Raw genomic sequence first — 13043 nt, 5'->3', positions numbered from 1 at the left:
AAACATTCTAAATTTTAAAATAATATATTAATGATTTCAGCTTTAAGTCTATTCGTATAGTAATCATGATCATAGAGATGCGGTCGGTGGGGTAGGGGAGGGAGGAATATTTTTCGTATCGTTTTAAAACGAGAACCTAATAACACTCTCCCCCTCTCCCTCTACTCTCCGCCCCTCTCGTACTAAGCGCGACGATCGTTTCTGATTGGTCGATAGAGTTCTGCGTCTGTATGCCGCACCGTATGCGCGAACGCTACGCGTGCCGCGCGGGCCTTATTTAAACAAAATCCGAGAGTACGAAACGATACTCTCCAGTTTCGCTTGCGAGCATCGAACCAGAGGTAGTCCCTACGGGGACTCATCCTACTGGACTCGGCTGCATCCAGGACGCCTACCTGCAGAAAAGCCCATGATCGCTGGTCGCTCGCTGGACCTCCCCGAACGGGGTCTCATCCGGTGCGCTTGATCGAATCATGAGTAATTCTGCAGAACCGGACAGGAGTGTCACACTAGCTGGACGCACTGAAACACCATCAGATCACATTCCAGACCTAAAGACGACGCCAACAACGCCAGGACAACTCACCAAAAGGAACACCACTGACGCAAAACCAGCGCCAGTTCCAACAAATCACCCGGCTCCTACAAAGAGCCGTACCCGACGAACCGGTCTGTACAATAGCGTCTCACCGCGGCCGACCGAAAGGAAATCCCAAGCGGGACTTATCCTGACGGCCCCGACCGCGAGCGAGGCGTCTAGACTACGTTTTCCACCCACGACCGCAGGTCGCTCGCTGGACCTCCCCGAACGGGGTCTCATCCGGTGCGCTTGATCGGATCGTGGGAGTCTACGCGGTCACGGACCAGACTCGCCGAAACAAACCACAACAACACAGAACACCGACAACCCGTCAGAATGCCGAATACCGCTTCTTCTCCACTCTCTCTACTTGCCACCCTCACCCATCTGCAGCCTTCACCGCCAACGATGGAACTTGATCTCAACGAGACACGCATACGCAAACACACACTTGGCAGCAGCAAGATGTCTCCGAACCTTCCTTCTGTACCACGACATCTGTCGTGCGCAGACATTCACAGAGCAGGTCGTTCGCTGGACCTCCCCTTACGGGGTCTCATCCGGTGCGCTTGATCGCTCTGAGAATGTACGGAGGACCAAGAGATGTCTGCAGCACACGCCACTAGGGTACTTCCACTGGAATTACCCGACCTCAACGACCCGTCCGTAGTAACGGGCAAATCACCCGGCTCCTACAAAGAGCCGTACCCGACGAACCGGTCTGTACAATAGCGTCTCACCGCGGCCGACCGAAAGGAAATCCCAAGCGGGACTTATCCTGACGGCCCCGACCGAGAGCGAGGCGTCTAGACTACGTTTTTTCACCCACGACCGCAGGTCGCTCGCTGGACCTCCCCGAACGGGGTCTCATCCGGTGCGCTTGATCGGATCGTGGGAGTCTACGCGGTCACGGACCGGACTCGCCGAAACAAACCACAACAACACAGAACACCGACAACCTGTCAGAATGCCGAATACCACTTCTTCTCCACTCTTCTCTACCAACCACCCTCACCCATCTGCAGCCTTCACCGCCAGCGACGGAACTTGATCTCAACGAGACACGAATACGCAACACACATTTGGCAGCAGCAAGATGTCTCCGAACCCTCCCTCTGTACCACGACATCTGTCGTGCGCAGACATTCGCAGAGCAGGTCGTTCGCTGGACCTCCCCTTACGGGGTCTCATCCGGTGCGCTTGATCGCTCTGAGAATGTACGGAGGACCAAGAGATGTCTGCAGCATACGCCACTAGGGTACTTCCATGGAATTACCCGACCCCAACGACCCGTCCGTAGAAACGGACGGCGAACAGGATACCGCAATAGATAGGGCACGGCCCTAGGAACTGCCATCACCATTCCCCATTACCAGGGGGGTGCGTGAAATACTACGATCGATCGCTTGCGCTCCCGTACGGTTCGCACGTGTATCACACGAGATTAAGTTTCGATTGCATTATTGTGAATTTGTTTATTCGTCATCATGCCGCCTAAGACTAGCGGAAAGGCCGCCAAGAAATCGGGCAAAGCTCAGAAGAACATCTCCAAGTCGGACAAGAAGAAGAAGAAGCATAAGAGGAAGGAGAGCTACGCAATCTACATTTACAAAGTACTGAAACAGGTACATCCCGACACCGGTATCTCGAGTAAGGCCATGTCGATCATGAACTCTTTCGTGAACGATATCTTCGAGCGCATCGCCGCCGAGGCTTCTCGTCTCGCTCACTACAACAAGCGATCGACGATCACCTCGAGGGAGGTGCAGACTTCGGTGAGGCTTCTTCTGCCCGGCGAGCTCGCCAAGCACGCCGTGAGCGAAGGTACTAAGGCCGTAACGAAGTACACGAGCTCCAAGTAAACGAAGCCGTAGTAGAACGCTACGATTTATGAAGGAGATAATAATAAAAAGGCCCTTTTCAGGGCCACAAAGAGTTTCGATAAACAATAATTTAAAGTTTCAAACGATTTAGCCGTCGTTTATTATTATTATTATTATTATCATCAAATAACAATAATACTACATGTTTATTTATTAACATATTTAATCGATTAATTATACACATATATAATACACACATACATACTCTGATAAGATTCCTAATTATTAACATATACAAAAACAGTTTTCTTTTCTTTACTAGTCTTGAATCGAATTTTAATTAGAGATATATAATATATTTGATCGTCGTAGTTACCTTCCTGTAGAGCTGTAGCGCTGTAAGCTCGAAGCCGCCGCCGTACTGTCGATTCCGTCGATCTTCTCATTCATTTCGATCTCGTATCATATATATCCTGCGTTTAACTCGTTCGACGTAGGCCGATGATATCTGAAAGAATAATAATATTAATTCATTAAAAATATATCTAATAATAATAATAATAATAACAACAACTCAAACATGAATTTTTCGCATCGATCAGTGAACGCGTGAGAGAGAACGTGCATAGCGTAGAGAGAGAGAGAGACGGATATATCGAATCGTCATCGCGGCGGTCCCTCTAGCCGTAGTAGAACTCGTATATAAGCTAACGTTCCTTTACAAAAATTTTAATCCGTCGACTACGTTCCCTTCGTGCGGACGTGTCTAGAGACGTCTCTAAGTTTGTCATAATAAATTTTCGTTTCGTGCGTGTTCGTTCATTCATCGTCAAGGATGGCTCGTACTAAGCAGACGGCCCGAAAATCTACCGGTGGTAAGGCACCGCGCAAGCAGCTCGCCACCAAGGCGGCTCGCAAGAGCGCTCCTGCCACGGGAGGTGTGAAGAAACCTCATCGTTACAGACCCGGTACGGTCGCCCTTCGTGAGATCCGTCGTTACCAGAAGAGCACTGAGCTTCTGATCCGCAAACTGCCATTCCAGCGTCTCGTTCGTGAGATCGCTCAAGACTTCAAGACCGATCTCCGTTTCCAGAGTTCCGCCGTAATGGCCCTGCAGGAAGCAAGCGAAGCTTATCTCGTCGGTCTCTTCGAAGACACGAACCTGTGCGCTATCCACGCTAAGCGTGTGACGATCATGCCTAAGGATATTCAATTGGCGCGCAGGATCCGAGGAGAACGTGCCTAATTGCGTCTGCGTCGTCGTCGTCGCAGTCTCATTTGCACAATTCTACGTATAGAAAAAAATAAATAATAATAATATACGCAGTATCATATGCAGATAGACTGCAAGTAAACATATTCAAAAAGGCCCTTTTCAGGGCCGCATATATATCTAAAAACAAAGAAAAAAAAAATTTTTTTTTTTTTTTCGTCGTCCGTTTCAAACGTAACAAAGTCGTCACGAAAAACCTACTCACAAATAACAATAATTATTTTTATATCAAAATTATCATAAACACGTTACACATAATTCGAAATATCAATACGCACATACGTAAACGTTGTGTATTTTATACTATTATTGTAAATAAATATGTATATTTCAATCGAATACGAGAACGTGAGAGGTGAGTGTATGTGTGATTACATATATTATTACGATCTTATGACGATATATTGATCGTTAAGAGCATAATTGTAAATATTAAATATTATTGCAAAGATATCAATTTTGAAGAACACAAAAATATCTCACCCCCCCCCCCCCCCCATTCTCCCGATAAACAAGACACATACATGAACTCCCCCCTTACCCCATCCCCTCGGCCGCCATCCCTACCATAGCTTTTTCGACTGCACGCTGTCTCTATCAGTCTTTCTCTTTCTATCTAATGGCACTTAGATATCGCCATCTCTTTCGCACACGGAGCGAACGACACGCATACGTGTGTAGTTAGTCGAGCGCTTATATATCAGTCGAGCGTAGAACGACGAGACTACCATAAAGTGATCGTCTCTGATCGACAGCGGACGGATTTCTGTACGTCTTTCTTTGCCGTTCAGATTAAACAAGACAAACCGAAGACAAGAAAATGACCGGTCGCGGTAAAGGTGGAAAGGGTCTGGGGAAAGGAGGCGCGAAGCGACACAGGAAAGTGCTCCGTGATAACATCCAAGGTATCACGAAACCGGCCATCCGTCGTCTCGCACGCAGAGGCGGTGTGAAACGTATATCCGGTCTGATATACGAAGAGACTCGCGGTGTCCTCAAAGTGTTCCTCGAGAACGTAATCCGCGACGCCGTCACCTACACCGAGCACGCGAAGAGGAAGACCGTCACCGCCATGGACGTAGTGTACGCCCTGAAACGTCAGGGACGTACTCTGTACGGTTTCGGCGGTTAAAATGTTTTCGATGTTTTATTTTGAAAAATTATACAAAAAAAAATTAATAATTTACAAATAATACTGCGAAAACTAAATATAAAAAAGGCCCTTTTCAGGGCCGCATATGGATCTGTTTATACATACTACATACACATTGAATACTCGTTTCAATCGTTCAATGACGTCTATTAAACATAATAACATAATACATATTAATAATAATACGAATATAAGAGTAAGAGCTCTAAGCGTGTAAAACGATCGTATAGATAAGATACGATGACGACTACGACGTAATACCGACCGATCGTTAACGTAGAATATACTTTACCATGCATCTGAATGAGTGTGTAATTTAATTTATTTAATTTTAAATTTCTGTTTACAATTCAAACGTTATTATATATGACTAATTATTCGTCTTCGTCGTCGTCGTCGTCGTCGTTCTTTCGGCTCTACTTCACGCGCTACGAACGCGCCTCCAACAATATTTCGCACGCCTCGAGGCTCGCCTCTAAACGTAGCTCTTACACTAGATTACTGTAGATTATTTTTATTATTTATACGATACTGTGGTCTCTCTTTCGAAACACGTATTATTTATCTATCGTAATAGTTTATATTTTATATATTATTCGATAAGTATTCACATATCAGACAACATTTTCTCGTGCTTCTTATATCGACTCGCGTAGTAGTGTGTTTTACGAACGTCGACTTGGAACACGCTAAAATTGTTAGTAAATTATCGAATAAGAGTTGCGCTTTTATACATTATCAGTGAGGTATCTTCGCTTTCAATATGTCGATAGAACGAAACGTTTAAAACTATTTTAATAGAATAAAATAACTTTTAAACGAGGCTCTAGGTACGCGACTAGAACTATAACGAATTTAAACGCGATTCGTACACATCGTTGTCGAACTGTGCTACGAATTCGACTTTCAAACGATCGATAGGTTCAAGAGGTATCTTTTTGTGTTATAGAACGGTCAAAAACTACTTTAAATTATATAAATATCGCATTCGAAAAGATACCTGTTAGTGAAAAGTTTTAAGCGTTCGTACGAGAAATTGTCTAGCGACATCGCGGTTCTCCTTACGGTATTGCTCGGACTCGACTTACCACTAGCGACCTCTCCGCCGCGTCGATCTCCGTCCGATATCAGACACGTTTTATATCGTTATACGTTGTTATCCCACGGTACAACTGCTACTACAACTATTAATATTTATCTTTCGTGTGATTGTGTAGTGAGTTTATTAAATAAAATAAAATAAAATGGCCGACACAGCTATAGCAACCGAAGCGCCGGCACCGGCGACCCCTGCGAAGAAACCGAAGGCGTCCGCGGCCGCCGCCGGTGGTGCCGCCGCCAAGAAACCGAAGGCGAAACCTACTCATCCTAAAACATCCGAAATGGTGAACAGCGCCATCAAAGAGTTGAAGGAACGTAGCGGTTCGTCGCTTCAGGCGATCAAGAAATACATCGCGGCTCAATACAAAGTCGATTCTGAGAAATTGGCTCCGTTCATCAGAAAGTATCTCAAGAGCGCCGTCGAATCGGGTGCACTGATACAGACGAAGGGCAAGGGCGCATCGGGTTCGTTCAAACTAGAGTCGAAATCGTCCGCTTCGAAGAAACCGGCGGGTGCCGGAATCGGAGGCGCGTCCGGCGGCAAGGCCGCATCCTCGGCCGCTTCGGGTAAGTCGAAGAAGGCGACGTCCTCCGCTCCCGTCGCCGGCAAGGGCGCCGCCGCGGGCAAGAAAGCGGCCGCCGGCGGTGCGTCGTCCGGTGCGGCGGCGGCGGCGTCATCGCCGTCCAAATCGAAGGCGAAGGCGACGATAAAGGATAAGAAAGCTGCAGCCGCTAAAAAGAAACCGGCAGCCGCTAAGAAGGCCGTCGCGGCGGCCGCTCCTTCGAAGGCGAAGGGCGCCGCATCGAAGGCGAAGAAGACTGCGAAACCGCCGACTAAGAAACCTAAAGCCCCGAAACCGAAGAAGGCCGCCGCCGCTACGCCGAAGTCGAAACCGACAGCTAAGAAAGCATCCGCCGCCGCCGCTAAAAAGTAAGTCGCCTGCAGCCGCCGCAGCGGTGATAATAACGATGACATCTTTCAAAAGTGTCATCATCATCATCTACAACAACAACAACAACAAAAAAAAAAAAACAACATCATCGATGACATACATTTGTCCGATCCCATCGCGTCGACGACGACGACGACGACGACGACGAAGACTGTGACGATGACGATGACGATGCAAGCGTGTGCGGCGCGTAAATCGCACGACAAAAAGCCCTTTTCAGGGCTAACATAAGTTTCACATAATAAACGAATATATTCGTCGTCGTGCGTAATAATCTACGACGACGACGACGAATAAGATGAGTTAAAGTTTCGAACGATACGATGAACAATTCCAAAACTAATTCTAAATTTATAAAATATAAAACGTAAACGGAAAGAAAAAAAAATAAAAAAAATTTAATATTATATGATAAAAATATCCACATACCTCATTATCCATCTATAATATTTACAATCATAGAGATGGAGCAGCACACTCGAACGTCTTCAATTAAATTAAATTCAACAAACAAACAAACAAACAAACATACGTACGTACATGTTTATTATTATTATATTTTATCTTTATCAAAATATATCGCTCGCACGCGAAACACGAAAAGGACACACCACCCGCGCGCCCGACTAATTTCACTTTATTAATATTATTTTTTATTTCGTTGTTATGACTCTTCCTTTCTTTATCTCTTTCTTTCTTTGTTCAAAAAAAAAAAAAAAAAATTAAATAAATATATACAATTTTTACTTCATTTTTCTATTCGCATTCGCATTTCGAAACCCCCCGACCCGCCCCGCCCCGCCCCGCCCGACTGCCCGACTCTCCCGAAACTCGACATCATTCATCGTCGTAATCTTAATACTATACTGTATACACTAATAAGAAACAGAAATTTAACAATTTACAATTTCAATACAATCAAACAGAGTCAGAGTCTCTCTCGATACCACCGCACCGATAGACGCGACTACGTTCCGAGTATAAAAAGGGGACGGAGTAACGCGACCGTTTTACTGTTCACCGCGCTCCCGAGCCGTACGCACGCGTTCCGCTCTCTCATATTTATATTTGCGTTGCTAATTTTTCATTAATTCTCTATAATCATGTCCGGTCGCGGTAAAGGAGGCAAAGTCAAGGGGAAGGCAAAGTCGCGTTCGAACCGTGCCGGTCTACAGTTTCCGGTCGGACGTATACACAGACTCCTCAGGAAGGGTAACTACGCAGAGCGCGTCGGTGCCGGTGCACCCGTGTATCTCGCGGCCGTCATGGAATACCTAGCCGCTGAAGTACTCGAGTTGGCCGGCAACGCCGCCCGCGACAACAAGAAGACCAGGATCATACCGAGACATCTACAGTTGGCGATCCGTAACGACGAGGAGCTGAACAAGTTGCTCTCGGGCGTGACTATCGCACAAGGTGGCGTCCTACCTAACATCCAAGCCGTACTTCTGCCCAAGAAGACCGAGAAGAAGGCTTAAACACTTGTGTGCGGTGACGTTGCGGAACGGTCGTCGTCGTCGTCGTCGTCGTTATTGTAGTCATCAAATTTGTTATTATATACATTGCGATGTTACATGCGAACGATCGAACGAACGAACTCGTTCTTCATCGTGATAACGAATAAAAAGGCCCTTTTCAGGGCCACAAAATATATCTGATATGCATTAAAAAATGTTATGTTTCCTAAACGATTATGACGTCTCGACGTTGATTACATGTCATTCGATATTTTATACGCACCATTTAAACGCTCGTTGAACTCTTTAGTTGAACGTAGAGAATCACTACTAACACTAACACTACTACTGCTGCTGCTGCTATTACAGTGTACGCTACGACGATAGAATATATATACACATTAAAATTATTTTATTATTTACGATAATTATTAAATAATATTTCGATCTAAAATTTTCAATCATCATAATAACTATAACTGTCTGAGCTGTCTGTCTTATAGAGAGATGATATATTTTATTTGTTGTTATTAATAATATTTACATATAAATCGATTAGATGATATAAACATTCTAAATTTTAAAATAATATATTAATGATTTCAGCTTTAAGTCTATTCGTATAGTAATCATGATCATAGAGATGCGGTCGGTGGGGTAGGGGAGGGAGGAATATTTTTCGTATCGTTTTAAAACGAGAACCTAATAACACTCTCCCCCTCTCCCTCTACTCTCCGCCCCTCTCGTACTAAGCGCGACGATCGTTTCTGATTGGTCGATAGAGTTCTGCGTCTGTATGCCGCACCGTATGCGCGAACGCTACGCGTGCCGCGCGGGCCTTATTTAAACAAAATCCGAGAGTACGAAACGATACTCTCCAGTTTCGCTTGCGCTCCCGTACGGTTCGCACGTGTATCACACGAGATTAAGTTTCGATTGCATTATTGTGAATTTGTTTATTCGTCATCATGCCGCCTAAGACTAGCGGAAAGGCCGCCAAGAAATCGGGCAAAGCTCAGAAGAACATCTCCAAGTCGGACAAGAAGAAGAAGAAGCATAAGAGGAAGGAGAGCTACGCAATCTACATTTACAAAGTACTGAAACAGGTACATCCCGACACCGGTATCTCGAGTAAGGCCATGTCGATCATGAACTCTTTCGTGAACGATATCTTCGAGCGCATCGCCGCCGAGGCTTCTCGTCTCGCTCACTACAACAAGCGATCGACGATCACCTCGAGGGAGGTGCAGACTTCGGTGAGGCTTCTTCTGCCCGGCGAGCTCGCCAAGCACGCCGTGAGCGAAGGTACTAAGGCCGTAACGAAGTACACGAGCTCCAAGTAAACGAAGCCGTAGTAGAACGCTACGATTTATGAAGGAGATAATAATAAAAAGGCCCTTTTCAGGGCCACAAAGAGTTTCGATAAACAATAATTTAAAGTTTCAAACGATTTAGCCGTCGTTTATTATTATTATTATTATTATCATCAAATAACAATAATACTACATGTTTATTTATTAACATATTTAATCGATTAATTATACACATATATAATACACACATACATACTCTGATAAGATTCCTAATTATTAACATATACAAAAACAGTTTTCTTTTCTTTACTAGTCTTGAATCGAATTTTAATTAGAGATATATAATATATTTGATCGTCGTAGTTACCTTCCTGTAGAGCTGTAGCGCTGTAAGCTCGAAGCCGCCGCCGTACTGTCGATTCCGTCGATCTTCTCATTCATTTCGATCTCGTATCATATATATCCTGCGTTTAACTCGTTCGACGTAGGCCGATGATATCTGAAAGAATAATAATATTAATTCATTAAAAATATATCTAATAATAATAATAATAATAACAACAACTCAAACATGAATTTTTCGCATCGATCAGTGAACGCGTGAGAGAGAACGTGCATAGCGTAGAGAGAGAGAGAGACGGATATATCGAATCGTCATCGCGGCGGTCCCTCTAGCCGTAGTAGAACTCGTATATAAGCTAACGTTCCTTTACAAAAATTTTAATCCGTCGACTACGTTCCCTTCGTGCGGACGTGTCTAGAGACGTCTCTAAGTTTGTCATAATAAATTTTCGTTTCGTGCGTGTTCGTTCATTCATCGTCAAGGATGGCTCGTACTAAGCAGACGGCCCGAAAATCTACCGGTGGTAAGGCACCGCGCAAGCAGCTCGCCACCAAGGCGGCTCGCAAGAGCGCTCCTGCCACGGGAGGTGTGAAGAAACCTCATCGTTACAGACCCGGTACGGTCGCCCTTCGTGAGATCCGTCGTTACCAGAAGAGCACTGAGCTTCTGATCCGCAAACTGCCATTCCAGCGTCTCGTTCGTGAGATCGCTCAAGACTTCAAGACCGATCTCCGTTTCCAGAGTTCCGCCGTAATGGCCCTGCAGGAAGCAAGCGAAGCTTATCTCGTCGGTCTCTTCGAAGACACGAACCTGTGCGCTATCCACGCTAAGCGTGTGACGATCATGCCTAAGGATATTCAATTGGCGCGCAGGATCCGAGGAGAACGTGCCTAATTGCGTCTGCGTCGTCGTCGTCGCAGTCTCATTTGCACAATTCTACGTATAGAAAAAAATAAATAATAATAATATACGCAGTATCATATGCAGATAGACTGCAAGTAAACATATTCAAAAAGGCCCTTTTCAGGGCCGCATATATATCTAAAAACAAAGAAAAAAAAAATTTTTTTTTTTTTTTCGTCGTCCGTTTCAAACGTAACAAAGTCGTCACGAAAAACCTACTCACAAATAACAATAATTATTTTTATATCAAAATTATCATAAACACGTTACACATAATTCGAAATATCAATACGCACATACGTAAACGTTGTGTATTTTATACTATTATTGTAAATAAATATGTATATTTCAATCGAATACGAGAACGTGAGAGGTGAGTGTATGTGTGATTACATATATTATTACGATCTTATGACGATATATTGATCGTTAAGAGCATAATTGTAAATATTAAATATTATTGCAAAGATATCAATTTTGAAGAACACAAAAATATCTCACCCCCCCCCCCCCCCCATTCTCCCGATAAACAAGACACATACATGAACTCCCCCCTTACCCCATCCCCTCGGCCGCCATCCCTACCATAGCTTTTTCGACTGCACGCTGTCTCTATCAGTCTTTCTCTTTCTATCTAATGGCACTTAGATATCGCCATCTCTTTCGCACACGGAGCGAACGACACGCATACGTGTGTAGTTAGTCGAGCGCTTATATATCAGTCGAGCGTAGAACGACGAGACTACCATAAAGTGATCGTCTCTGATCGACAGCGGACGGATTTCTGTACGTCTTTCTTTGCCGTTCAGATTAAACAAGACAAACCGAAGACAAGAAAATGACCGGTCGCGGTAAAGGTGGAAAGGGTCTGGGGAAAGGAGGCGCGAAGCGACACAGGAAAGTGCTCCGTGATAACATCCAAGGTATCACGAAACCGGCCATCCGTCGTCTCGCACGCAGAGGCGGTGTGAAACGTATATCCGGTCTGATATACGAAGAGACTCGCGGTGTCCTCAAAGTGTTCCTCGAGAACGTAATCCGCGACGCCGTCACCTACACCGAGCACGCGAAGAGGAAGACCGTCACCGCCATGGACGTAGTGTACGCCCTGAAACGTCAGGGACGTACTCTGTACGGTTTCGGCGGTTAAAATGTTTTCGATGTTTTATTTTGAAAAATTATACAAAAAAAAATTAATAATTTACAAATAATACTGCGAAAACTAAATATAAAAAAGGCCCTTTTCAGGGCCGCATATGGATCTGTTTATACATACTACATACACATTGAATACTCGTTTCAATCGTTCAATGACGTCTATTAAACATAATAACATAATACATATTAATAATAATACGAATATAAGAGTAAGAGCTCTAAGCGTGTAAAACGATCGTATAGATAAGATACGATGACGACTACGACGTAATACCGACCGATCGTTAACGTAGAATATACTTTACCATGCATCTGAATGAGTGTGTAATTTAATTTATTTAATTTTAAATTTCTGTTTACAATTCAAACGTTATTATATATGACTAATTATTCGTCTTCGTCGTCGTCGTCGTCGTCGTTCTTTCGGCTCTACTTCACGCGCTACGAACGCGCCTCCAACAATATTTCGCACGCCTCGAGGCTCGCCTCTAAACGTAGCTCTTACACTAGATTACTGTAGATTATTTTTATTATTTATACGATACTGTGGTCTCTCTTTCGAAACACGTATTATTTATCTATCGTAATAGTTTATATTTTATATATTATTCGATAAGTATTCACATATCAGACAACATTTTCTCGTGCTTCTTATATCGACTCGCGTAGTAGTGTGTTTTACGAACGTCGACTTGGAACACGCTAAAATTGTTAGTAAATTATCGAATAAGAGTTGCGCTTTTATACATTATCAGTGAGGTATCTTCGCTTTCAATATGTCGATAGAACGAAACGTTTAAAACTATTTTAATAGAATAAAATAACTTTTAAACGAGGCTCTAGGTACGCGACTAGAACTATAACGAATTTAAACGCGATTCGTACACATCGTTGTCGAACTGTGCTACGAATTCGACTTTCAAACGATCGATAGGTTCAAGAGGTATCTTTTTGTGTTATAGAACGGTCAAAAACTACTTTAAATT

At 44.1% G+C, this 13043-nt stretch overlaps 6 protein-coding genes across 6 annotated transcripts; all 6 read left to right on the top strand.

The window, feature by feature from the left end:
• Positions 1-1996: 1996 nt before the first annotated feature.
• LOC135194384 (histone H2B) lies at positions 1997-2505 on the top strand. Its single transcript, XM_064219794.1, has one exon. It carries the CDS (start codon positions 2068-2070, stop codon positions 2440-2442), a length of 375 nt encoding a protein of 124 aa, XP_064075864.1. The 5' UTR covers positions 1997-2067; the 3' UTR covers positions 2443-2505.
• Positions 2506-3154: 649 nt separating this feature from the next.
• Positions 3155-3674, top strand: LOC135194344 (histone H3). The gene has a single exon (XM_064219671.1). It carries the CDS (start codon positions 3239-3241, stop codon positions 3647-3649), a length of 411 nt encoding a protein of 136 aa, XP_064075741.1. The 5' UTR covers positions 3155-3238; the 3' UTR covers positions 3650-3674.
• Positions 3675-4219: 545 nt separating this feature from the next.
• On the top strand, positions 4220-12111 carry LOC135194281 (uncharacterized). The gene is made up of 3 exons (XM_064219594.1): positions 4220-4803; positions 10451-10821; positions 11735-12111. Exons 1-3 carry the CDS (start codon positions 4497-4499, stop codon positions 12047-12049), a joined length of 993 nt encoding a protein of 330 aa, XP_064075664.1. The 5' UTR covers positions 4220-4496; the 3' UTR covers positions 12050-12111.
• LOC135194343 (histone H1B-like) lies at positions 5956-6963 on the top strand. Its single transcript, XM_064219670.1, has one exon. The coding sequence runs from the start codon at positions 6074-6076 to the stop codon at positions 6863-6865; it is 792 nt and encodes a 263-aa protein (XP_064075740.1). The 5' UTR covers positions 5956-6073; the 3' UTR covers positions 6866-6963.
• On the top strand, positions 7914-8363 carry LOC135194345 (histone H2A). Its single transcript, XM_064219672.1, has one exon. It carries the CDS (start codon positions 7987-7989, stop codon positions 8359-8361), a length of 375 nt encoding a protein of 124 aa, XP_064075742.1. The 5' UTR covers positions 7914-7986; the 3' UTR covers positions 8362-8363.
• On the top strand, positions 9238-9746 carry LOC135194346 (histone H2B). Its single transcript, XM_064219673.1, has one exon. The coding sequence runs from the start codon at positions 9309-9311 to the stop codon at positions 9681-9683; it is 375 nt and encodes a 124-aa protein (XP_064075743.1). The 5' UTR covers positions 9238-9308; the 3' UTR covers positions 9684-9746.
• Positions 12112-13043: the final 932 nt, after the last annotated feature.

Source organism: Vanessa tameamea, chromosome 29, assembly GCF_037043105.1.
Source record: "Vanessa tameamea isolate UH-Manoa-2023 chromosome 29, ilVanTame1 primary haplotype, whole genome shotgun sequence".
Lineage (NCBI taxonomy): Eukaryota > Metazoa > Arthropoda > Insecta > Lepidoptera > Nymphalidae > Vanessa > Vanessa tameamea.
The sequence above is the reverse complement of the archived record's forward strand: the minus strand, read 5'-3'. Positions and strand labels throughout refer to the sequence as shown.